The 27,020-nt window shown below is 42.7% G+C and overlaps 2 protein-coding genes across 3 annotated transcripts; one reads left to right on the forward strand and one right to left on the reverse strand.

Annotated features, from left to right (window-relative positions):
• The first annotated feature begins 3,380 nt into the window (after window positions 1-3,380).
• On the forward strand, window positions 3,381-6,509 carry nat8l2 (N-acetyltransferase 8-like 2). Of its 2 annotated transcripts, XM_079509553.1 has the most exons (3): window positions 3,381-3,452; window positions 4,873-4,942; window positions 5,547-6,509. In XM_079509553.1, exon 3 carries the CDS (start codon window positions 5,549-5,551, stop codon window positions 6,227-6,229), a length of 681 nt encoding a protein of 226 aa, XP_079365679.1. In that variant the 5' UTR covers window positions 3,381-3,452; window positions 4,873-4,942; window positions 5,547-5,548; the 3' UTR covers window positions 6,230-6,509. The 2 variants fall into 2 exon arrangements, with proteins under 2 accessions (XP_079365679.1, XP_079365678.1); XM_079509552.1 differs by lacking the exon at window positions 4,873-4,942 and having other exon boundaries at window positions 3,383-3,452.
• Window positions 6,510-10,268: 3,759 nt separating this feature from the next.
• On the reverse strand, window positions 10,269-18,279 carry cyp24a1 (cytochrome P450, family 24, subfamily A, polypeptide 1; the record flags this gene model as incomplete). Its single annotated transcript, XM_079510236.1, has 12 exons — window positions 10,269-10,642; window positions 11,259-11,374; window positions 11,678-11,875; window positions 12,282-12,360; window positions 13,253-13,419; window positions 14,570-14,715; window positions 16,169-16,280; window positions 16,851-16,942; window positions 17,173-17,266; window positions 17,389-17,482; window positions 17,622-17,812; window positions 17,995-18,279. The coding sequence occupies 11 exons, from the start codon at window positions 18,277-18,279 to the stop codon at window positions 11,264-11,266; spliced, it is 1,569 nt and encodes a 522-aa protein (XP_079366362.1). The 3' UTR covers window positions 10,269-10,642; window positions 11,259-11,263.
• Window positions 18,280-27,020: the final 8,741 nt, after the last annotated feature.

Here is a 27,020-nt window from a genome sequence, read left to right on the forward strand (position 1 = left end):
AGCGCCACCATGAGGCAGCTTTTCACATTTTGTACCTAAAACTGCACCGATCTGCGTGAAACGTTGCATGCACACTCCCTAGAGGCCAAGGACAAACCGTTGACCTGCATTTTCCGCATCTGCCTTTTATAGCGCCACCAGGAGGCCGACTTTTGTAAAACGCATTTTTTGATATTACTCCTCCAGATTCTGTCCAAAAATCTCACAAATCGTTACACAGTATCTCTATGGTCATGTGCTCAAGTTGGATCTGTCCGATATTTCATATTCCATCCTAATTGGCTATAATTGGCTTTCACAGTTTGCAAGATTGCCCCGTTTTGAACAAAAGCCTCAAATCATGAACGCAGCATGCAATTTACGTGAAATCTTTCACACATTTTCTTACTAGGCTGAGGAATATATCCCACCCTTTTCACATTGGCCTTTTATAGCGCCACCAACAGGTTGATTTTTGCAAAACACATTTTTGGAACAAAATGCCTCAAAAACATGTTTATATTAATCCTAAACATTTTGCCAAACATCTCACAGTCCTATCCTCCTGGTGGAGACCTGTGCCCAGAAGGGCACTTTTTCTAGTTCTAGTTTGCACTCCGTCCGTGTGTGTGTGTGTGTCCGTCCGTCCGTCCTTCCTTCCTTCCTTCTGTCCGTCCGACCGTTACCAGCTAATCTCTGCCACCGTTGGCCCGATCCATGCCAAACTGTGCACACACACTCCCAGGATGCCAACGACGAACCTCTGCCCCGAATATTCTTCAATGGCCTGTTATAGCGCCACCATGAGGCCGATTTAGGCAAAACACATTTCTGTAGATTACTCGTACACATTTTATCCATACATCACACAATTCGGTATACACTATCTCCATAGTCATGTGATCAACACGGATCTGCACCATTTCCCATCTTCCATCCTGATTGGCTAAGATTGGCTTCCAAAGATCACATGATTGGTCCGTTTCGAACAAAATGCCACAAATCACAAACACAGCTAGTGTGCAATTTCCATGAAATTATACACGCACATTTCCACTAGGGGCTAGGCCGAGGACGACATGCCACTGATTTTTTTTCCAAATCAGCCTCATGGTGGCACTATAACAGGCCAATTCCTGTTTTTAGCTATAACTGCATTGATGATCGATCTGTATACAACTTATGTATGCGCACTCCCTAGAGGCCATGGAAAAACATTGTCCCTGCATCCCTCCACATCTGCCGGTTATAGCGCCACCGTGGGGCCGATTTCTGCAAAACACATTGCTTATGTTAGTCACACAGATTTCATCCAAATCTCATGCAAATCGGTACACATGATCGCTGTAGTCATGTGATCAAGACGAGTCTGTTGTATTTCTCAGATTTTACACTGATTGGCTAGCATTGCCTTCCAAAGTTTTCAGGAGTTGCCTGTTTCGTTCAAAATGCTGCACATGTCCTGCTCATCCAGAATTCTATCCTCAGAGATGCTATGAGAGTGATCTGGCTCTGCATTTCCTCAACAAAATGAAGAAAATTGTTGCAAAAAACAAACAAACAAAAAAACATGTTTATATTACTCCTAAACATTTTCATTTTGCCAAACATCTCACACAGTCCTATCCTCCTGGTGGAGACCTGTGAAAAAAAATCATGCTGTTTTAGTCATGTTGGCAGCCCCTGTTTCAGTTAACCATTATACAACAGGTCGTTTTGAGGAAGCAATCTGATTTCTGGCCGTGCTTCAAACCACATTATTTCAACGGCTATTAAATGTTCGTCTACTTCGTCGACTCCACTCCCAACAATGATACACTGTGCAAGGTTAATAGTCCTACACAAGTGAGCTAGTTGCACTTTTCAGAGTCAGCACAATTTACGGACAGTGAAGGGCAGTTACTTGTGAGTATTGTGTTTTTTCTTGGACTTTAACCCCATAAGTTATTACAGCAATCACTTTCAAATTATATATTACATGCTTCTTTCAGTTGCACCACAGGCACAATCCTAGACGACAGAAAGAGTTGTTGCGTGAGCCTGCCACCAATACAGTAAGGGATTGCTTTGTTTTATTGTAAAAGGGACATTACTGCAATATTAAAGTTGTGTTTTACAATATAGTCCTTTGTGGTTTGAAGCTAAACAAATCTTTTCAAATCTATACCGCCATGAAGCAAATGAGATAAAGGTAAAACTAAACTCCATGATCCATTGATTCCATGATTGATTTGTTTGTCAGGCAACTTTTTGAGGGGCGCTAACCCCTCCAACATCTGGCTTTCCCCTGTGACATCATGTGCCATGTGGCAGCCAAGTGTATGGACTTATTGCGACTGTAGGTCACATTTACTATGCATCTCCCGTCCGTCCGTCCGTCCGTCCGTCCGTCCGTCCATCACCTACCCATGCCTCCATATATGGTCACACCTCGTGACATCACGTCTCCATATATGGTCACGGCACGTGACATCACGTGACATCATGAAGACCCTTAGATCTCCATAATGATGTGGTGCCTTGTGACACGTCACGCCACCATATATGGCCATCTCCATATATGAAGATCACAACACTGACCTCATCTATTGGATAACCATATATGGAGAAGACTGGATCATCACCTAGATCTGGCATATATCTGGCATATATTCCCCACCCGTCCTTCCTGTTCTGACATTCCATATGTTGATCCTTCCCCACCCGTCCTTCCTGTTCTGACATTCCATATGTTGATCCTCCCCACCCGTCCTTCCTGTTCTGACATTCCATATGTTGATCCTCCCCACCCGTCCTTCCTGTTCTGACATTCCATGGACAGGTGGGCAAGTGTTAGTGTCAACCCCTGGTCCCTTTAAGTACAACAGTTTTTGTAATGGTGGCCACTTATTTGCATATTTAGGAGTAACCTTACCACTAATTACAGAAATTGTACATCAGATCATAATATACATTTCTATATTAGATCTGCTAGGCTTTAACCTCTTTATAGAAGGCCATTTTTTCTGAATTTCCACCTGACTATGGGTTGCCTTGCCTGTAGCCTGGCTAAAGCCAGACGCGAATCAGCTGTTGCCAAAAAAAAACTTGCCTGCCGGCGGATTACACCTTGGATAGTGTGATTTGAGCCCTCCCTATGGCTTTGAGTCTGTTTTATTTAGCCAGGCTGAGGCTAGAAAGCCTGATGACGCGAGGTTAGCCGCACACAGAACTCACTCAGGGTAATCTAGTAAGAGAGTGGCGACACTAGCGTTGACTCCTATTGTAACAATGGAATGCGGAAGTGCTCGTTTTATCTCAATGGGATAGTTCAAATTTTTGGAACTATATGGGCACCCGCGCTTTGCGGCGAGATCAAAGCGTGACGCCACTCTCTCACTATTCCACTCGGTCAGAACTGAGTTTATTGTTGATTTCACTTGACGCCCGGGACTGGGTCTGGGGGCTCGTTCGTAGCCTACTTTTACACTACAGTAAGTAGGCCGCCGCCTATAAAGACATAGGTATAAAACAATTGCGTTCAGGCGAAAAATGGCAGTTTCGTGTTACAGTTAGATTGATTAATGATAAAGTGGAATTGAGTAGGCCTACCTACAGACTGGTGCTACTATGTGGGCTACACGATAGCCCCTTTTGGGACCCTCGGTTACATTTTCTGAATTTTGGACGGTTACTGCCGTCCAAAATTCGATAGATAACGGAATTAATAAAGGAACACAGACGTCCCACTGACTCCCACACCATTACCATTAACAGTGTAACAACACTTGTTTTTGCTACAGATATGAATGATACTTCCTGTGCAGTGCTGGCGAGTTCGGAAACGTCATGAAAAAAAAAAAAACATTTTACTATTGAAAACTACCCACTGAAAACATGTTCGTTTGATTGATTGATTGAAATATGTATTAACAGTTTGCAGAATTACAGTACATTTCAAGCACAAACTCAATACAAAGACTGTTAACTGTGAGTGGACGACCCAATTAAGCATTACACTTGTTTACAAGAGGGTCCACCATGTTCAATTCATCAAAACATTTAGAGACGTACAAATAGACACTTCTATATAGTCAAAGAACAGAACAGGAATTCATCATAGACGACGACATCTGACTCCGCCAGATTGAAGAAGCTTGCTTCACAAGTTCACGCTCGTTTGTCAACTTGTGAATCAATACCGCCCCCATCTGGCGGAGTCAGGTTAAAGTGAACATTCCCCAGGCCAGGTCACATATTTTACTAGTAGGCCTATTTAAATATAGTTACCATGTAATTGCTAATAAGAAAGAAAAAGTGGTTGGCTAAATAAAGGCCGGGTTCGTTTTCTTACACAAAATAAACGAAATAGTTTAAATGTAGCCTAATGATTTCATTCATGTAACTGTTAAATAAATAAATACACATGAAAATATAATTTAATCCAAAATCACGTGTGAAGTGAAGGGCACTCTTATTATCATACATCATCATACATTATCTCATTCTGGCCAATCACAATTTGCGTCCTCACTTTTCCGCCCTCACTTTTATCTTCAATATGTAGCCTACTTTTCTCAGCAAATCAAATGACCACTGTGGAGTGATCAGCAAATCACAAGCCAATATTTGTGTTCACACAAACCTGGAAAAGCTGGGCATAGGATAGGAATAATACAGAAATTTGAGAAATGTATTAGAACACACACCTAATGCACACAAATATAACAGAATAAATAATACATCTTTATGCGCTTGGAATGGCGTGCCCTAATGATTCACCACATAGGTCTACCAGACAGGCAGGGCGATGCCAGATTAGATTTCCAACAACATTCACTTTGTATTGTTATTATTACTGTATTACTTTTATTCATATTTTATCTCCTTGTCTTTCTCCCCTCTCCCGTGAAGACCAAAATCTATGTTAACCCATGCAATGCTGCATGGGTACCACCTCAACAACCTGAGAGGGGGGGGAAGAGTGAGAGCCTGTTGTTTCACCCACACAGCCATGTCAATGCTGAGTAGCCTATCGGAACATTGACACATTTTCTTTGTAAAGAACTAGAGGTTCTCTCCCCTCTCCCCTCTCTCTCTCCCTCCTCTCCCCTGCCCTTTGGTTCTCTCCCCTCTCCCTCTCTCACTCCCTCACCTCTCTCCCGCCTCTCCTCTCTCTCCCTTCTCTCTTCCCCCTCTCCTTGTTTCTACCTCTCCCCCTCCCTTCTCTACCTCTCCCCCTCCCTTCTCTACCTCTCCCCCTCCCTTCTCTACCTCTCCCCTCTATCCCTACCTCTACCTCCCACTCTCTCTCTCCCTTCTATGCCCCTTTCTGTCACCTCTTTCTTCCCCTCTTTCTTCCCCTTCTCTCTCCCCCTACCTCACTTATATTGACTCATGTGGCACAGACGTTATGCGAAGCACAGTAGCACACCCATGTATTGAGATCCCTGACATCAGCGCAAATTGGTACATATGTAATGTTCACATATAACTCAACACTGAACTCAGGAGGACAAAAGAAAACATGCATAAATGCAAATGAACATTTACCCCCATTCATTTCATTATCTCGTCTTTTCTCCTAGACATGCAGCTGGTGATCCGTCGGTACCGCGGTTCCTCCGACGAGGACGCCGTTCTGACCCTCTTCAGCGACGGAATTCTGGAGCACATCAACCCATGCTTTTACAACGCCATGACCAGCCCTCTCTACCTCGCCATCAGTCTCGGCATCTGTTCCGCCGGCTACCTCCTGGGCTCTGCGTTGTGGGCCCTGCTGTTAGCCGGAGGCTGGGTGGGGTTCGTCTACTACTGCTGCTACAAGACATACACCGACTACGTCAGGTCGAGGCTCCGCACGGACATGCTGGACATCCCCGCCAACTATCTCACTCGGCCCGACGACTGCTTCTGGGTGGCAGAGGCCGAGGTCGACGGGAGATCGCGGCTCGTCGGTATAGTGGCCGTGGTGGCCAAACGGAGCGGGTCGGAGGTGTGCGGCGAGCTATTCAGGATGATCATCTCACCGTCCTGCCGGCGAACCGGCCTGGGGTCTCGGATGACCCAGACAGTGATTGACTTCTGCAAAGAACGTGGCTTTGCCCGCCTGATGCTGGAGACCAGCTCCCCACAGACTTCTGCAGTGGCTCTGTACAAGAAGATGGGGTTCGACCATACGCTCTCACACACCACTGGAGAGTCTCCCGGGTGGGTGTTAAAGGTGTCTAGGGTCACCATCCTCAAAATGGAAAAGCGCATACAGGACTAAAAAACAAACAAAAAAACAAACAAAAAAAAGTTGTTGATTTGTAGCCTATATGCTACAGCAAATGGTGATCATGAAATAATAACTGAACAATATTCCTCTATCAAGGGGAAATTCAAGCTGGACCTCAACTTCCAATATTGAATAATACTGATTTAGTAAAAAGCTCCCAATCAAGGCTTTATTATAGATTAGCGTTTCAACACAAGGCCTTCATTCTGAAGACTATTTTTATATTGCCTAATCCACAGTTTTATTGTTATATTAGGGGAAAGCGCCACATGTTGTATAGAAAATAGCAACTTTGAAAATATATTTTCTCATTTATATTTTTGTACATGGATAGATTGTTGATACATTATTAATCAATTTTGTTGTTCATTAAAAATACACTAAATCATGTAATAAAAACACTTAGCCCTTGCATGTGTATCTTGTTCTTCACAACCCCCCCTCCACACTTAAATTCTTGAACACAAACAATAGTGGAAAACTTGGAAAACTCGACAACAAGTGCTTCAGGTCAGATACAGATCACGGGTACAGGAAGCATCGCCTTCTCCATATGGCGACTGCCAATTTTTGCAGACACTGAACAAAATTTTGCCAATGACTTGGGCTTGCCCGCAATCTGCAGGCCCCTCAACTGATTTATGGACATTGCAGAGGCTTCCAAATATGAACACAAATGTGTGTTGTGCTGATACATTTTGGCAGATGATGAAACATTTGAATTTATGTCCTTAGCTAATAGGTCAACAATTCTGTTGTGTCTAGCAATGTACATTCCCATTTATACATAGCAGCTATTAAGAATATGTGACAGTGTTTCTGTTTCTGGAGTGTGGTCAAGGTGCAGACAATGAGGAGGAAACATGTTAGGGTACCACAGAGAGAGATTGAGTCTGGTTGGAAGGACCTGTAATCTGGCTTAGGTGCAGACAATGAGGAGGAAACATGTTAGGGTACCACAGAGAGAGATTGAGTCTGGTTGGAAGGACCTGTAATCTGGCTTTGACTGTAAAGGTGACTATATCCTCATCAAATGCATAATTCTTGAATATTGTATGAGATACAGTGTGGTCTGCATTGGGAAGGCAAGCTAGCTTCCCCTGTAGTTTAAACCAGTCCAGTCCAGTGTTGTTGTACCGTGCATTGACTGGTGATATATGGTGTTTGTTCTGTATCAATAACAGTACCCCTTACTGAGATCAAACAGTTGGTAATAATGTCCTCAGAAACTGCTACAGCCCAGCTAGCCAAATGACGTCATGAAGACGTTACGATGACGTCCTCCGGTGACGTTCAGGACTAGGCCAGATCACAGCCCATATGGGGATGATCTTTACGTAATTTCCAGGACGTCTTCAGCAGTTGAAATAATATAGCATATTCTGGGCCAGATCTGACTAGTTATGATATGACTTAAATTGATCTGGCCTCGATTGGACTCCCTCTGATTCATCCAGGGACGTCCGTCTTAGTGGTCAGAATTCATGTTGGTTGGAGGCCCAGGCTGTGGCTCAGCGGTCCAGGCACCTTGGCTGGTAATCCAGTCTGGCAGTGTGCCGCAGGCTCGACTCCCGATCCCAACGGCCTTTAGTGAATGTCACCCCCCCATCTCTCTCCCCATTTCCTGTCAGCCTACTGTCTGTCCCTCCATAAAAAATATAAAATAAATGCGAAAGCCACAAAACAAAACAAACAAAAAATGATGTTGGTTGAAATCAGGTGATATCCTGGGCCAGATCTGACTAGTCTTGGTTTGCATGATCTGGCCCCAATAGACGTCATTAATTCGTCCAGGTCCTGACCGTGTATAAGTGTGTATTCTTTTAACACATACAGTATATAGACACGCGCGCACACACACACAGGATATTACAGTATATCATTTAAGTATTCACTGTATATTATATTACAGTATATGATAACAATGTTAAGATAGAATGGTATGTAATATCATGGCAAACCACAGTCCACTGGAGAGACCTGGTCCGCAATCACAACCTTCTGAAATAAGTTCCTGGTAAAAAACATTTCAGTAGCCTATCAATTTCAGATTTCATTGCATGTGTTAATTTGTGCTGTAGATTATAATTAAACAAAGCCTCAATCAACTTTCAGTGAATACCTAAATTGTACATCTAATTCCATGCCTTAGCCATTGCCGGCTGACAAACAATAGAGGGCGCTATTTATCTAGTTAACATGCCTAAAGTTAACATGTTGGTGAGTGGAGTGAGTTTAAAGGTTATATAACGGAAGGACACATGCTGACATCAAAAATGTGAATACTACTATTTAAAAATGTCTTCATTTTAATTTTTCAAAGTAAATGTTAAATAGCTCTATTATATTCCCATATCATTGCTAGTATAGAGTATGTATGTATGTTATATTTGTTGAAGAGCTGGAGAGATGGGGGAGTCTCCTGTTACTGAACAAACATGTGTAGTAGTAGTAGTAGTAGTAGTAGTAGTAGTAGTAGTAGTAGTAGTAGTACTGTACACTTAATTCCAATACTTTTACTTCTACTCCACTACATCTCAGAGGTATATTTCTGTTGTAATGTAATGTAATGTAATGTAATGTAATGTAATGTAATGTAGAATTGTCAGGACATGATTTTGGTTTTTGGTTTTTTTTCAGGAAATGAAGAAAGCCTTAATATTTTTTTAAACAAAGCAATATTGCCTAATCAAAGTTGGTATTGTGACTTCATATATTGTCAATTGCCCAAGGGGGAGAGATGAGGAGTTAGGTGCCTTATAGCAGACAGTTTGAGGGTGCACTTTTTAATACTTTTCATTGGTTCAATATTCTTTTTTTAACACACAGACATAAAGGGTGTTCAATAGCATTGATGTATGGGTGCTCAAGCTCATTTTGATTACCGGACATTACTGCCATGCAGTGTTTCTGCATAGTACAGTATTTTACTTAAGTAAAAAGAACTGTCAGTACTTCCTTTCCCCATGACTTCTGAATCCAAGTACCCCCCTTTACCTGACAACGGTAAAGGGAATGAAGTGAAAGAGTTGCATTTAGTGCTTCCTGAACCGATTTATTTGAAACTGTGGCTGTATGTTCAAATATAGTATCGCTTTATATTCAATAACAGTTAGTGCTAGTATTTATTGTCTAATTTGGTTTAACATTGATTGATTGATTGATTGATTGATTGATTGATTGGTTCACTGAATCAACAACCCAGTTCCCGATCAAGGAACACAAGTTAACATTGGAGGCGAGCTATTATGGTGTAAACTGGTAACGTAAACAAACACATGGATGTGAACAAACCTCTGTTCTTTAAATTTGCAAGCAAGTAATGCATCTTGAGATTGAGGCAGAACCAGGCGTGTGTATCCGGAGCCACAAGGAGCCCATGTGCGAGAAGTGCTATGGGGGCCCTACTCATAATATTTGACGGCTCTTGTACGGCCCAGTTAGAATTACTGAGGGTGTTACAACCTCTGCATCCTACCCCCCACCCCCGGAAATTCCGTGCATAGCATGCTTTGCGCTTAATTTCCCATCTTTCCGTTTCATCAATAGGCCACAATGACCTTTTGCTGACAGTAGAAGATTCTACCGGCTATGTGGGACAAAGATTGCATTTTGACCACTCAACTTGAAGTCCATATGATCAAAGTGAAGGTTGAAAAATTGGACAGCATAATCTGTGTTTTCATATATAATTAGCATGTGATCAATAGCAAAGACAGGGAGGCCCGGACCGAGAATGGTGCACCCGCCCCCACCTGCACATGATTTATGTGCGTTTTCTTTAAATACAATGTCGCAATGTTCCAACTGAGAAATCTAAGAAAAGCTTGGCTCAAGATCTGTCCCTAAAGCTGTGAAAAGATCTGGCAAAACACTTTAATTTATCTTGGAAATTCACCAAAAGCCACTCAGACTGCACCATTTGTACATACATTTCTTTATTTTTTATGAATAAAATATTATGTCTATTATGAAAACAAAAAAACTAACAAAAAACAATGTACATTATTACAACACTATCCTTGCACGTTATATACATGACAATAATAAAAAATAAAACACTTTGACCTATGCAGTGTATAACTTATAATATGGAAACATTCTATAACATTAAGTCATTATTCTGACATCTTCATCCAAGATGAAAACCATTCTTGTTACTAGTTGTACATAACAGCTGGTGTTTTGGTCAGCAACTACTGTAATTGTCATAAATAGTATAGCTTAAATAGTTGCATATATAGTTTGAGGTATTTCTGGCACAATTACATGAATGTTAGTTCTTGCACATCTTTTTTCTTTTCTATTTACAGAGCAGCAATAAAGGGAGTTACAGACCCTCAGGGCCAAGATGGCAACAGAGGTATCATGTTTCTGTTCATCCAGGAGAGTTGAATATGGAACCTGGATAGGAGACAGAAAACAGAAAGAATGAATTACCGCGAAAGACACATTTTGGATATCGTGTGTTTTTGTAGTAGTGTCTTGGATTGGGATTTAAGCATTTCCAATGAGTGTCTCTCAGAGCACAATGAATCACCTAGTCAGTGTATGTAGTTTGTCGACGACCATATTTTGAGGTATTTGTACTTTACTCGAGTAATTCCAATTTCCAATACTTTTACTTCTACTCCACTATTCATTATTCACTATTCATTATTTTGATTATTGTTATTACAAAACACACAAACCACTTCAGCCCTACATTTCGGCCTTTTGAAAATAGCAGATCTACAAGAGTAGATCGGCTATTGTCAAAATATTGTTATACATTTGAAAACTTGAAATAAGACATTCAGTACTTTCTACTTTTGGTACTTTAATTACAGTTTGATAGCAATACTTTTATACTTTTACTCAAGTAATTATTTTATTCCGGAATTTCACTTCATGAGTATTTCTACACTGCAGTATTGATAGCCTACTCTTACACAAGTGGAAAATGTGAGTACTTTTTCCACCTAAAGAAAAAGTTATACCAACTAATTAGCTGAATAAAAGCAGAATCAAGGGAACACACCTTGCTCATCTCCTGATGAAGGCCACTGGCAGTTCCCTGTTGGGAACCAATAGTCCAGAATGGATCACGTCAAGTGGTTCATTGTCTGTTGCCACAATCTCATAGTCTCTGACCAGCTGTCACAGGAAGAGGTCAAAAGAGAAACCAATTAGGTAGATGATAAAAAATGCCAATTGATGGGGAAATGCCAGCTGTTTAATCTATTGCAATGAATTGTATTATTATACAATTCTTACATAAATCATCCATTTGTCCTCCATACAACTTAAGTTATCCATTTTAACACATCCTCCAGGTTCTGTAAAATCTCAACCAACCAACGTAAAAGATACTGTATCGTTTGATGTCGGCTGACAGATTTATTTTGCCTTTGAGAGGTTGCTCTCACTTTAAACTATGCCTATGAAGTCTGGTCTTACCCAGCACATCGCCAACTGCAGCTGTAGCTCTGCCAATCTTCGGCCAATGCACATCCTCTTTCCTATGCCAAAGGGCACAAAGGCAAATGGGTTGATGGTGCTGTTCTCACGTAGCCAGCGCTCTGGTTTGAACTGCGTTGTGTCATCAAAATACTCCTCATTGGACCCCAGTGCGTGACAGTTGATCATTAGAACTGTCTGTAAACAGGAAAAGAAAATTATATTTGTTATTTTTCTAAGTCATTTTGAATAATATTATATTATTACATGCATGCATCCCACAAAGACCCAACCCACATCATCATCATCATCATCATCATCATCATCATCATCATCATCATCATCATCATCATCATCCTATTAAAATAGATTATAGTAGGCTGCAATGACCAAATAGATACAGAATTAGAGTTACTGTAAATCTGATCCCTTCCAGCAATGAACGGCATAGCCAGTGTAAGAGTTTCCCCATTACAGACTAGTACAGTTTCAATAAGAGTTTTTGTTTGCAAACATGCTTCACTTCAGTCATCTGTCATTTGATATGAGGAGGTAATCTGCTCTTATCATACTGTATGTAGGGAGCGAGGACTAAGCCACTTACTCCTTTGGGAATGGCGTAATCTCCTAACACAGTGTCTTTGTCCAGGGTCCGACTCGTGAATGGTACTGACGGTGATAACCTGTAAGAATTGTAAAAAAACAGAGAGAGAGGAAAGAAATAAGTAGGCCTACTTGGAAATATATATGGTCTCAGAAGAGAAAGTAAGACATGCATTATAATAGGTGCATTTATATAGCGCCTTTATCCAAGGCGCTTTACATCGATTGTGCATTACATTCACCCATTCACACACACATTCATACAACGATGGTGGAGGAAACCATGCAAGGCACCAAACTGCACATCGGGAGCAATTATGGGTTCAGCGTCTTGCTCAAGGACACTTCGACACTGACTCTGGGGGAGCCCGGGATCGAACTGGGAACCTCACAGTTGCCACTCTACCCCTGAGCCACTGCCGCTCTCTAAGCTAATGTAAATAAAATGTCAAAAGGCAGTCTGTATAGCTAGATGTAATCTCCTGTCAGTGGTTATAAACATTCCCTGATGAACATGAAAAAAAACACCTTGTGATTACACAAGGAAAATGGGGACTGTGATGCATGGGTGGGTGGAAGAAAGACGAGCGCTTTTGAATATGACAGCGACCACTGGCTTCTATCACATCCCGTGAGTTGGGTTTTGAGAGACGTTCTCTGTGATACTGGTTAACAATAACAGCGATGGCGCAACACACCCACATTGTAACTAACTGTATTATCTGATTTGTGTCCTCTGACTAGTTTCTCCGATATCATCAAACAAACCGTCTTTATGTTTCTTTACTTAAATATCTGCAGTTTGCTAAACATTTCCCTCGCCACTGTTCTGTACATATGGTACATAACTGTTTGACAGACTTCCTGCAGTGCTTTTATTATCCCCCCCCCCCCCCCCCCCATTTCCCAGTACAGCTCAACCATGTAGTCAAGGGGCCCCTAGGCCTGTTTTTCACCCAAGATTTACTGTACCTCATGGACTCCTTGAGGCATGCCTTGAGGTAGGGCATGCTCTTGAGGTGCTCGCCACATGGATTCTGATCAGCTGGCACCACGTCTCTGATCTCCTGGAGCAGCTTCCTCTGGGCACCAGGGTTACGTGACAGGTTGAAAATAGACCATAGCATGCTGTTGGCAGTCTAGAAATCATCAAGCATAGCGAAGCAAGAGGGAGAATGAAAGAAAGATGAAAGAGGCAGAGAGAGAGAGAGAGGGGGGGGGGGGGGGGGGTGGAGGAGGGAAGGAGGTGTCATTTAGTGAGGCAGCTACTAAGTGCATTCCAGAGTGGGGTCCTCCTGCAGGGAGCTTAAGCACAGTGTGTTGTTCCTTAAAGGTTTCTCAGTGAAATACACTCCACTTCATCCGAAGCACGTACTGTATAAGAACAGTTGTTTTCCTTCCTGGAGTGTAGAGAGAGCGAGCCCCTACACCCCTCCCGTGTACAGGCGGAGTGTAGAGAGAGCGAGCCCCTACACCCCTCCCGTGTACAGGCAAAAGTTTAAATGATCTTATGTGAACTGGTTTGGAGTATTGTTAGTAAGAAATGATAACCATGACAATGTGATAACCCTTGTCAGCAGTTAATACCACTAAAAAAGGAGTAGGCTCAAAGAAAATTGAAAACAACCTGTGCTGGTATTAATCGATCAAACCAAATCCTTATGAACACGTTCTGTAGGCTAAATAACGTCGGTTCCCCAGGGCAATGGTTAGAAAAGTAGGAATGTTGAGGGCAGCCAGCCTGAAGCTGTACATACAGTAGCTAGATGCAGTACAGAGTGACTGTGTGCTAGAGGTGGGTATTGCCTGCAACCTCACGATAGGTATCAAGATACAGAGGCCACGATATGATATATACTGTATACGTTAATTCCAAATAATGACCAATTTAGGGATGGGTATTTCCAACATCCTCATGATCGATACGTAACACGATACAGAGTCCGACCTAGACCACAGATTGCCGATGTTTTGACAAATATATTGTCCGAAATTTAAAACGTTTCCAAACCAATTTGAAAAACTTCACGGATAACATTTAAACAAAAAAGCAAGGAAAACAATACAAAATAAAAATAAATAATGTTTGATGGATAAATGCAAAACGATTTCATCATATATACACCTGTCAGACAGAAAACTGATTCTAATGTTTGTTTATTTAAAAGCCGCATCACACGCAACATTTGCTGCCCTATCGATATGGTACAATACGATACGATTATCGGCAAAGAACACGATAATCAAGCTATATCGATTAAATGAACCAACCCCATAGTGTGTGCTCACCGTCTCGACACCTCCTATCTGTAGCTCGGTGACGGCTGCGTACAGCTCCTTCTTAGACAGGCAACTGTTGTGCAGGATGTCACCGATCAGGTCATCGGGAGCTCCAGTAGGTTTTCTCTTTAGCCTCTTGTCTATGTAGACTTTGGCTATGAAAACAGATCGAAACCCAAATTGTTAGGCCGTCATTGTGCTGTATACTCTGTAAATGGAAGACAGGGCAAGTGTAGTAGTATATGTTTTTGCGCACATTGTTGTGATATGTTGAGTTTTGCGTCTTAATATTTTCAGTTTAATTTAAGTATCACTTGAGGTTCAGGACTAGCGACTAGGGATATCTCTTGGTCCAGGCTATCTTATCTGTTCCGCTCTTCAATCCCATCCCATGAACATTATATTTAGTAATAACAGTCACAATTAAGGCACAATAAATAAGCCATGGCAGTCTTTAAAGTAAAGATGTAAGTAAGCTTTGCCGAGTCCTGAGGCCGATAGGGCAGGATCTCCTGTTTCCGTATAGCGTGAGGCAGCTTGATGTACAGTAGTACTACACCCCCTGGGCATGCTAGTATGTCACAGGGACTTAGATGTGTCTAATCAAAAATAGCAAAGGTGAGCCCTTTGTTGCTTGGGGGCGCCATTCCGTGGCTTATCGTGGCAGTAAACAGAGAGGACATTTCCATGTTTTGGTGTCTTTTAAAAGTTTCCTGATAATAGAAATTATGTTAATATGTACAGCTTTTGTTGGAGGGTCCACAATTGCTGCAACTACAAACGAACCAACTACTTGTCTACTTGTACTCCCAAGTACTCTTCAGCAAACAAACTATAAAATGACCTCACTCACATGCACCACCGACTATTGGTACTTGTTAAAGCCCTCGACCACTTTTATCTCGTGAACTTGTCCACTAGAACAACATGTGCTTTGTGCGCCCAGTGTTTATATGGCGGTGGGGTGTTTGTGTGTGCGTGTGTGTTAGAGAAGGAGATAGATAAAGAGTGGGGTCATAAAAGTCAGTGCCAAGTAAATAGCACAACAAACGGTTGGTAGCAAAGCCCTCTCATCTCCTCTCCTCCCCCCCCCCCCCCACCTGCTACAACAAACATTTGGCAGCGTTCTCCCCCGCAGGTCATTCAGTTTACTACAACTCAGGCTCTGCCCGGTCGCCAGGAGAATGAGTAGCCGAGGCACTCGGTTCAAATCTCTCTCTCTCTCTCCCCTCTCGCCCTCAATTTGCTCTCAGTCTCTCGTTCCTGAGAGACCCACGCTCAACAACAAAAGCGTCAGTGTTCATTTAACAATGAGAGTGTGAAAATGAAACCTGTATAAGGGTCTCCAGTTGTCTTTCTTCCCCTTGCTCTCTGTCTCTCTACCACTTAACTGGAAATGAGCTTTGGCTATAGTTTGAGAGTCGCAGGTCATTTGGAGGAGCACAGTGTATGAGCAGGAAGGGGTGTGCACGTGTGTATTTATGTGCGCACACGCGCACGTGTGTGTGCATGCATGCGTGCGCATGTGTGTGTACATTTATTTATTTAGACGAAACTAAAGAGTGTGGTCAGGTGCCGACTGTTGGTGTGTTGAGAATGGGGTTCTACCTGTGCCGAAGATGCGGTCCCATGCTTCTGTGTGGTCCTGCCATGTCTTGGTGTTCAGTCTCTTGTGGAGTTCGATCGGTGTTACCATCAGCGTCCCAAATGTACTCATCATCTAGAGAGAAAGAGGCAGAGAGTTGTGTGTTTGATGTGAGTGTGGGAGCCCAGAAAATCTTTGATCCATTATTTTCTACGGCCTGCAACCCTTCTTGACCTTTGTAAACATATACACTACATCCTATATCTCCCGGTACAGTAGAGGCTACAGTGTATTGGTTTGCCCCAGTAAATCCCACTGTACTCAAAGAGTGTCGAGATAGTGTGGATTGCTGCAGTGAGTTCTAGCTGACCCCGATTGAGGTGAACCTGTTGAACTATTTCAAGGCATACAAAGAAAGGCTTACTGAGAGAGAGAGAGAGAGAGAGAGAGAGAGAGAGAGAGAGATCCCCTTTACATTAGCATGTGTCCTCTGCATGTGACACTGTGAACATGTTTTGGGATAGAGAGAGTGAACATAAAGCATGGAAGCCAGGCAGACAGCGATCTGGATAAACATGGTATAATGCCAGGTGTGATGATGAATGATAAGCCCTCTATGACTATATGTAGCAGACAGACACAAAGCATTGACATTCATTAAAACATTAAAGACAGGTGCGTGCTGCTTGACAAGCATATACTTACGGTTTTAACAGCTGTAATAAAGTTCATGGCTTCCTCGTTAACATTGTCCTGTAGGAGTCCAAACCTCTTGTCGTAGAGAACTAAGCAAATGGCTGTAATAATAATGTAGATCAGAGATTAGAAAGAATTCATGCTGAAACTTAAGGTAGCCTACTAGAGCCCATAGAAAACGCAGGCTTGTAATCAATTTCCAATTAAATTCATGTGAGCTACTGTTTAATAGGCTACATATACACTGTAATAATTATAGCCTGAGGTAACAGAATCAAGATAAATGCTTTTCGTTTTTAGTAAATTGTTAAATATAAAGCAGGTAACTTACTTTCAAACGACCATTTATTCAATTCGAAGTACAAATCTCCAATATTTCCATTGACATTCGTTCTTCCAATTCTGGCAACAAAATCGGCCAACACCTAATTATGAAGACAAAAAATGACATGCAGTTTTGAATAATTATGTATAGGCTATATGAACAAAATCATTAGGGCAGCATCGGATAGGCCATTATCTTTCACATAATTTATAGCAGACTTACCTCGTTTATTTTGCCATCAAGTTTGACCACTTCTGTGGGCTTCATAAGTTTCTGCTGAAAAACGCTCCTCGCCCTCTGCCAGGCTTTCCCTTCCCTGCATGGAAACCAACGTTGTTTAGCCCCTTCGGTTCATTTAATTCATCACAGCCGTAGTAGTAAGCTATACTATTCCAATGGTAACGCAGACAGATAGCAACGACAGATGCGAAACTGTAGCCTATAGCTTAACTTACAGAATGAGAAGCCCGTACGCCTCGCCTCTGAGGTCTCGGTAATCTTTCCATGGCTTGATCTCCAGCCTCTGAGGGTAGTTCCCCTCCTTTCTGTAGAGCGCTTCCAGCAAGCAAGGAGCGCCAATGTTGACCGATTCAAATGGGCCCAGTTTCATCCGGAAAATCTTTCCGAATTTCTTATGATAGTCAACCTGGAAGTGCACATAGTTGTACAACTTCAATATAAATGGCACAACATTTGCGTTTAGAACTTGAATAATTCAGCACGTGCGTGCACATGCCTCGAGATAGATTCAACTTATAATAATAACACGTTTCAAATCACAATAATAAATACTATTGCCGTATAAATTAATTGAAATGTATACCGTACCAGTGCCACGTGCTGCCTCTTCAGACCTCCTTTGAGCCAGAGCTCTATCAGGCTTCCAAACAGGGGCCAGTTGGTGGGACCGGGGAGCGCGTCTAGGCTGCGCGCTCTGCTGTGCGCAGCGGCGTGCGGGCACTGCGCTGCTTCCAGCACCTCCACCGCAGCATCCTTCTCCCCCAGCACGCACACCGAGGATGTGGGCTTCAAGTGCTGCAGCAGCCCAATGGACTGCTTCTTCTTCTTCAGCAACTCCAGTATCTGCGGCACCTTTTGGATCACAGACCTCATTCTCAATGTCAAATCAGTACCCAAAAAAAAGTGACAAATTCGCAAATTCTCTGCAGTGCAGTGCAAATTGTTTTGTTGCGTTGCCAATTATCTTTTGGGGGGTTTCGGGTTTCTTGGAAGTGTGACGCTTCGCCACGACATTATATACCCCGAGAGTGTTTATTCCTGACGTGCACTGAACCAATCAGGGATCGACCTTGAATGGTGTGGCCGTCGAGCCCACCATTCGGATCCACGCTGAGAGGGATTGCATGACCCCAGATAGACCGAGGAAGTGCCCTTGCCCCCACCCCACCCCACCGTGTCCCCTGCTGTATAAATAAACACGCTATAGGCCTCAGTGAGGTGACGCGGTTCGCTTGAACCATTTCGTATGATGGCGACCCGCTATTGGGAGAGAAGAGAACCGAAACTTTGGCAAAGCAAATACTACTGCCACACTTCTGCACCGTGGACAAATATTTGAGAGCTTACGAGTTGCGCGCTTTGTTTGTGATTGACTCTGTCTCTCTCTCTCTCTCTCTCTGTGTGTGTGTGTGTGTGTGTGTGTGTGTGTGTGTGTGTGTGTGTGTGTGTGCGTGCTTGCGTGCGTGTGTGCGTGCGTGTGTGTGCGTGTGTGTGTGTGCACTATGGGTGGGGGCAAATAGGCCAGGTATAATTATTGGAGGTGTCATAATAACCCATTTACCCCCAACCCAATCCCCTGGAAATTCTGCACGTGCACGGCTTTGTATTTCCATTTAAGACAAGCTGGCACCATTGGGTCATGGGCTGCACCTTTAATTTAGGCCATAATAAGCAATTATTATAATCATAATTATAATAATATTATAATCATAAATATAGCTGCAAGCAAAGCAAACTTCTCTTTGTACGCTTTCAGTGCTATTTGGCATGACCCTCTACTATACTGTAAAGTGACATAAGCATATGATGTATGAATTAGAGGCAGAAGAAGAATCTTCACAAACCAGCAATTTTCATTGACTCATAAAAACCTCACTTAAATACAATTTTTTTGTCCGTATAGGTCCAAAGTGCATGTGTAGAAGTGTTCGTACATTTTGATCAAAGATCCTGGGAGGTGATACATTTTAAATGTTTTTCATATAATTCAAATGGCGGGTGATCTAAAGGTCAGAGGTCAAAAGTCAGAACACGAAAGTTGTTCGGCATGAGGAGACACATGTGTATCAAAGTGTCATTACCAACGGTCAAACGGTTAATGAGATATGCACGTTCAAAGTTTGCATTTTCAATTGAGTGCTATAGCGCCACCCTTTGGCCAATTGTCATGGGCTTTGCATAGTCACCGTTTGGCATGGTCCTCTACCAGATTACCGCGTTTCGCGAAAACCGACTGCACCGTTCAGTCAGAACTGCAATTTTTGGCGGAAGGAGAAGAAGAAGAAGGAGAAGAAAAATAAACACAAAAGCAATAAGTGACCAAAGTCACTTCGTGACTTCTTGGTCCCTTAATAATGAGTTGCATTGGTGTGGTTTGACCTTAAAATGGTTTTGTCCCAATAGAGCCATAGAGTAAGACATGTAGTTACGACAACTCCGTTCACTTCATGGGGCCAGTCCAATGGCGACTCTTCTAGACTTCTATTGGCAAAGAGCATATAGCGAACAGTGACAATGTCCTGGACCAGAAGTTGGCAGAATAATGCACTGGACTCGGGCAACAGCCCAGCTTCAATGATCTTAAATCCCTTTATTTTAGATAGAATTTTAGTAATAGTATACCGCATAATTTGCATAAACATTACAGAGACTTTAGTTGTCACTGTACAATACTTTAAAACAGTTATTTGTGCCACCCTCGTTGAAAACAATGTATTTCAAACTCCAGCTTGTCACTGTCCAGGCTGCATGAACAGCGCTCGAGCGCTCAGTTTTCTGCCCCCTCAATGTCGTAACTCTGTCTTACTTCATGGCTCTGGTCCCAAGGAGTCCCTAGTACCGGTGTGTGGGCTTAAGGATGCAGGATGCTTATACTGTATAGGCTATACTTGAGGGAGTTGAGGCCAGTCAACAATGAACTGTCAGCCGGTCCGTCCGTGGTAATAGAAAGGTTGGAAGGCGAACCATGAATAATCACTGCATGCACTGCCACTGGCATCATTTTAAGAACATGATGGCTCCATGTTGTAAATGTGCTCTCTCATGATTGAACCATGGGCTGTATGTGGTATCTGAATCTGGAGCCCTCCCAGTCCCCACTCATCACATACAACCACACGGAGCCTGAAACTCACACACCTCATCTGCACTCACCTATACACGTGTGTGAACACGGCACGCACGCACGCACGCCACGCCACGCACGCACACACGCACGCACGCACGCACGCACGCACGCACACACACACACACACGCACACACACACACACTCTCTCCCCTCTACATTCTCTCGCTCGCTCTCCCCCTATCCCATGTTCTCTGACACACATTCTTAAGCAGATTTCAGGTATATATATTGACAAGCAATTAACGTTATCTAGACTCGATCTCAAGTTGAACTGGACTGAGACAAGATCCTCATATTATCTTTAACCCACCTTTGTCCAAAGATCACCACAACTGCCTCAGTGTCCAATTGACTCCTAAAGGGGACAAAAACAAGACATTGCAGGCTGTTGAGCAAGGCTTCACGCAAGGACTTCAACCTTGGTCTGCTCTGCGTTGGCATTCGGCTGGCAGTGCTGCTGATAGGGTCTGGCACCACGGGGCACCAGTCATAGTATAAACATGTTTGTTTCATGGTGTTCCTTTAGGCAAACAGAGCTACGCAATACCTCTTTGGCCTCACTGACCAGACGCTGATGAAAGGAGATATATTAGTCAAACCGCTTTTGATGAAAAGTTTTGTTAGATTATTATTTTTTTTTTTCCAATTTTGTCTTGTTGCATTGAATGCATTCACAGTGCAACGTTCACCTGCCTATGTAGTTTATGGAGAAATGGAGAGAGATTCTGATGGAATTAAAAAATCTGAAATGTATTTGTGTCCAAGAGGGCACAATTTCAATGTGGACAGACCTGTGTGTGTGTGTGTGTGTGTGTGTGTGTGTGTGTGTGTGTGTGTGTGTGTGTGCGTGCACGCGCGCGTGCGCGCGCGCGCGTGTGAGTGAGTGTTTTGAGTTCAATTTTGTATACTGTAAAATGATTATGCTGTTTTTCCTTGATCAGAAAACAAATAAAAAATGTAATGTGAAAAATGAAATGTATTTGTGTGTCTAAAAACACTTCTACAAATGAATAATTGACATATTAGGACTTCTTCCAATATAATATGCCAGAACATAATGTAGTCTGGGGAGTATTTCATCCAACATTCAGTCAAATAAAACATGTCCTTCCTGCAGGGCCGGCCCTTCCATCAGGCAGAACAGGCAGTGTCCTTCCTGAACTGACATGAAAACTTTACCATTCTAATTCTGACCTACTGATAGGCGAACATTCACATTTGCATCTCACATTTTAGATAACATCTTGATTACTGTACAATTTCCTGTCCTCCTTCCTGCCCTATTCTAGTCCACTGGGCATAAATACACACTTTAACATCAATAAAATCAGTTTTTATTAATTTCTACAATAGTTTTTTATTGGGGATAGATAAACAGCACATCGTGTCACCTTTTTATTTTTATTTTTTTTAAACATCACAAAGCATCACAGACAAACACAAACATAAAAGCAACAACGTACACTCCCCAAAGAAACAAACACACCAGAACAAATGAAATGAAACAAACAAACGAACTGAGTGGTGCAACAGCTCTACTTTCAGCTGAGGCGTGCACAATGCACATGAGGTGGTTGAGTTTACTGTGTAGTGCATCTGCCCACCACTCATCTGTCAATTCATTACTCAATTCTCTTTCCCATTTGTTTTTGAAACCTTGTGTATTGGTATCAGTAAGAGATTAGATAAATCTGTAACAGTCTGAAACAAACCTATTTTCAGTTGGAAGAAGTTGTCATGGGAAAGATTAAATGTGGCACACAGGGAGGGAAACTATGGAATGCATTGTCCTTATTCAAGTCCTTAAAGCACCTAATTCCCACATCGTACCATCTATTAAATGCTGAGTCTATAGAGCGTCGCAGTCCCGCCCCCTTTCATGACGACGCCAGGCACAGGAAATGATTCCCAATGCATTTTTCCCATAGACATTTCAAAAAGTATTTATTTAAAGACGGTTACGCCGCGGACAAAGCCAACTCGAGTCGTGACAAATCATGACAATAAAAACAATATTTTGGACCAAACAAATAACCTGCCGTTTTTTTCTTCTTTCTAATTATTTGTTCGGCCCAAAAAATTGTGTTTGTTGTCATGATTTGTCACAACTCGAGTTGGCTTTGTACGAGGCTTAAAAGGTCTTTAAATAAATACTTTTTGAAAAGGCTATGGGAAAAATGAACGGGGAATCATTTCCTGGGCCCTGGTAGGGGGCGGGACTGCAGCGCTCTATAGAGCGTCGCAGTCCCGCCCCCTTTCATGGCGACGCCAGGCCCAGGAAATAATTCCCAATGCATTTTTCCCATAGATATTTCAAAAAGTATTTATTTAAATACCTTTTAAGCGTCGTACAAAGCCAACTTGAGTTGTGACAAATCATGACAGTAAACGGGATGGGACGGGACTGCGACGCTCTATAGTAGATGGCGTGAATAGATGACATGTGGCTGAATTCAACCGTTGTGAACCACTTCAGAAGCCATTCAAATAGGTGCTAAATAATAAATATGACTCACTTATAGAGCAGTGGTTCTCTAAGTGGGGTACGGGGACCCCAAGGGGTTCCAGGGAGTCCACATCAAAATGTGTTGATACTAGCGTCACAATCATTTGAACCACTTTATCCATTTATACATTGGCTATTCAAAAGTAGCAGATCAACAAGCTCACATCTATTTTGGTCACCTGTTTGGATCACATGAACGGAAAAAAACACTGACGCTCAGTCCTAGGGCTTCTGGGAAATTGAGGCTCAATGCATTGCCTACGGTGCGTAATGGCCGCATCCATCTCGTTCTGTTCTGTGCTGTTGTTTCGGATCGCCACGGTGGTGGATTCTTCAACTCAAACACACTGGGACTATGTGACCGGGTCTGGCAAATAGGCCCTCATCTCGACCAGAGTAATTTTTCATTTTTTTACAGATTATTAAAGTACAGAATGTAAGCTTTCATATGATGTATCATTCAATGAAATTGGAAAATATAAGGAGATATGACCATTTTAAAATGATTGTGCCGTTTTACCCAAAGCTGAGAAAATCCCCTTTGAATGTAATTTCAACACCTAGAGCTGGCTAGCCTACTTTGACTTATAAATGTATACATTTAATTTGCCCAAATCAATAATCTGTTGGAATGAAAACCTTCTTCAACATTCAAACTGTGTTAATAGGAAAAATAAATAAAATCGAGTTTATTTTAGATTTTCTGCCTTTTCATTATAGGCGAGATGAGGACCATTTTGCTAGACCTGGTCACCTATATTTTCAGGCGGATTTTCATGAAACGGAGGTACAATTGTAACGGCGTTATTCTTCAAAGGTTAGTGAAAACACTGGCAGGGACCGGGAGTTAGAGATTAATTTATAACGCACTCAACGTGATAATTGATTTGTTAATTGATTCTTTTAAAGATGGAGTGCCACGACTTTTTTTTCCACCCTAAAACTTGATCATCAGGTATTATTATAATATAAGGCGGAAGAACTTTTTCCAAAAAGTGTACAGTATTTGTTAAAATCATGCTTTTATGTGGACACGCCCACCAGTTCATTAAGTATGCCTGGTTTGCCTGGTGGGTGGTGATGGGTGGTGATCCACCTGAACTGAAGCCGCACCCACAGCTGTAGTTGTATGGTAAAGGGGGAGGGGTTAGGGGAGGGGCTGATAGTTTGATGTCACTATATTACTGTTTATTTCATTGGCCCGTTTGACTGTCAAGGGTTCAGCCTCCAGGAAGAAACCCTAAATACAAAGGGTGTCTAATGAAGTACTGTCACCTCATAAACACATGAAAAATACATTATTAAATTACTCCAGGGTGTCTAATGAAGTACTGTCACCTCATAAACACATGAAAAACTGGAAAAATACATTATTAAATTACTCCAGGGTGTCTAATGAAGTACTGTCACCTCATAAACACATGAAAAACTGGAAAAATACATTATTAAATTACTCCAGGGTGTCTAATGAAGTACTGTCACCTCATAAACACATGAAAAACTGGACAAATACAAAAGTTGTGGCACTTCATCTTTAAAAAAAAAAATGTCCCAGCGTGCAGCCTCTCCAAACTCCATTCCTCAGGCTGAATTAGAGGCCCGGACGTCCCACATGTCTGCATGTACATAGGGCAGGCAAACTTGATGACTCAAACTAATGCTGATGTTCAGATTGACTGACAGGTCAGTGAGTTCGCCATGGCGGGTTTGGAGCAGACGAGGCAACAATGCACACACGTGTACACGTGTGCCTGTGTTCACATCCCTGTGTGTGTCTGTGTGCGTGCGTTGCTTGCGCCTGCACGCGCACGCACACACACAAACACACACACACACACACACACATGCACACAGAGGGACCACCGTGTTAGAGGAAGGCTAGTGATGAGGTCACAGCTACACAGTTAAATAAACTCTCAGGAGGGCAGTCCAGCGTGGGGCTGAGTGAGAGTGAGGTCCACACACACTATAGATGTAAAGAGACTTACAGTTACATAAAGCTCATAACAGCTCTGACCTGGAATGCAGGCATGGGGTGTCCCTCCTGCAAAGCCCACCCTTACTTACGCTAAGAGTGTAAGTGTACGAAAATATTTACAGCAGTGAGCAACCCCCACCACCCCCTCGCCCCCGCCTACCCCCCCCCCCCCCCCCCCCCTCACACACACTCACACATGTACACCACATGTGTTGTACTGTTAGCAGTGTATTAAAAAAAAGGTATTTCATTCATGCTTTTGGGGATGAAGTAGCTGCAGTTGGAGTACGTTGCACCCGCTTTGCTGCCTCAATAACATTTGGCAACTAGAAAAAGTGCCCTTCTGGGCACAGGTCTCCACCAGGAGGATAGGACTGTGTGAGATGTTTGGCAAAATGTTTAGGAGAACATGTTTGCCTTTGATGGCAATTGGATGATTTGAGGCATTTTGTTCCAAAAATGTGTTTTGCAAAAATCAACCTGTTGGTGGCGCTATAACAGGCCAATGTGAAAAGGGTGGGATATATTCCTCAGCCCAGTAAGAAAATGTGTGAAAGATTTCACGTAAATTGCATGCTGCGTTCATGATTTGAGGCTTTTGTTCAAAACGGGGCAATCTTGCAAACTGTGAAAGCCAATTATAGCCAATTAGGATGGAATATGAAATATTGGACAGATCCGACTTGAGCACATGACCATAGAGATACTGTGTAACGATTTGTGAGATTTTTGGACAGAATCTGGAGGAGTAATATCAAAAAATGTGTTTTACAAAAGTCGGCCTCCTGGTGGCGCTATAAAAGGCAGATGCGGAAAATGCAGGTCAAAGGTTTGTCCTTAGCCTCTAGGGAGTGTGCATGCAACGTTTCACGCAGATCGGTGCAGTTTTAGGTAAAAGATGTGAAAAGCTGCCTCATGGTGGCGCTATAACAGGCCGTTCTGGAAAATGCGGGGCAGAGGTTCATCGTTGGCATCCAGGGAGTGTGTGTGCAAAGTTTGGCATCGACCGGGTTAACGGTGCCGGAGATTAGCTGTACACAGACGGACGGAAGGAAGGACGGACGGACACACACACGGACGGACGGACACACGGACGGAGTGCAAAACATACTCTCTCCCCATGCCTTCGGCCTGGTGGAGACAATAACAAGGATGGCAAAGGAAGATGATCCAATGATCCATACAAACCTGTTGACCTCATGCTACACACAACAGAGGCCGCTGCTGCCTCTGCAGGCATGGCATAGCTTGATCTGAATCTGGGTCAGGATTCCCTTGATAGGGGGGTTAACCTTCCTGTCCATTATTTGTATCATTAGCCTGGTGCAATGCATGGCAGGGACAGGGTATTCAATCCATCGTGCATGTGCACATGTTGATGATCGATTGAATACTTTTACACTATTACACTATTATCATATATTACACTATTTACAGTTTGGACAAGGGCAATCACAGGGAAGTACAGTAGCCTACAATACAATGTCTGCTAAAAGGATGAATCTAAGAAAGCCTATTAGCTTGTTTCCATTGGGGCCCGGACTCAATTAATCGGAAAACATTTATGACAGACAAATATTACAATACTATGCAAAAACATATGAACGAGTAGGAAACAAAAAGAATGTGAACGTGTGCGTGCGTGTAAGAAGTGGTAGCTCAAAATAACCCGAAGATGGATGGGCAATATTGGAGTTGAGATGATTTGTGTTTGGGGGTAAAAAGTTCTCATCATCATCATTTTTCGACCGTCGAGATCGTGGATTTCACAATGCAACGCCAGACGTCCCGGTCCTTCATTGCCATCCCCAGTTCCTGCTTACTGATGCATGTGTCCCTAGCGATGACATCAGGGAACGGCAGTTTTCTGTCAAGGTCACAATCAATATCAGGGTCACAATGACACAATTGGGCATAATCCATGGACAGATGTAGAAAGGTCAGATGTGTTGAATTACTAGTGGAAAATTGCATCAACTGATGATCCTTTGCAATCAGTGAT

This window comes from Electrona antarctica (genome assembly GCF_951216825.1).
Source record: "Electrona antarctica genome assembly, chromosome: 9".
NCBI classification, from domain to species: Eukaryota; Metazoa; Chordata; class Actinopteri; order Myctophiformes; family Myctophidae; genus Electrona; species Electrona antarctica.

Coding starts and splice junctions, on each gene's coding strand:
- nat8l2 (XM_079509553.1), top strand. CDS start 5,549: ATGCAGCTGGTGATCCGTCGGTACCGCGGTTCCTCCGACGAGGACGCC.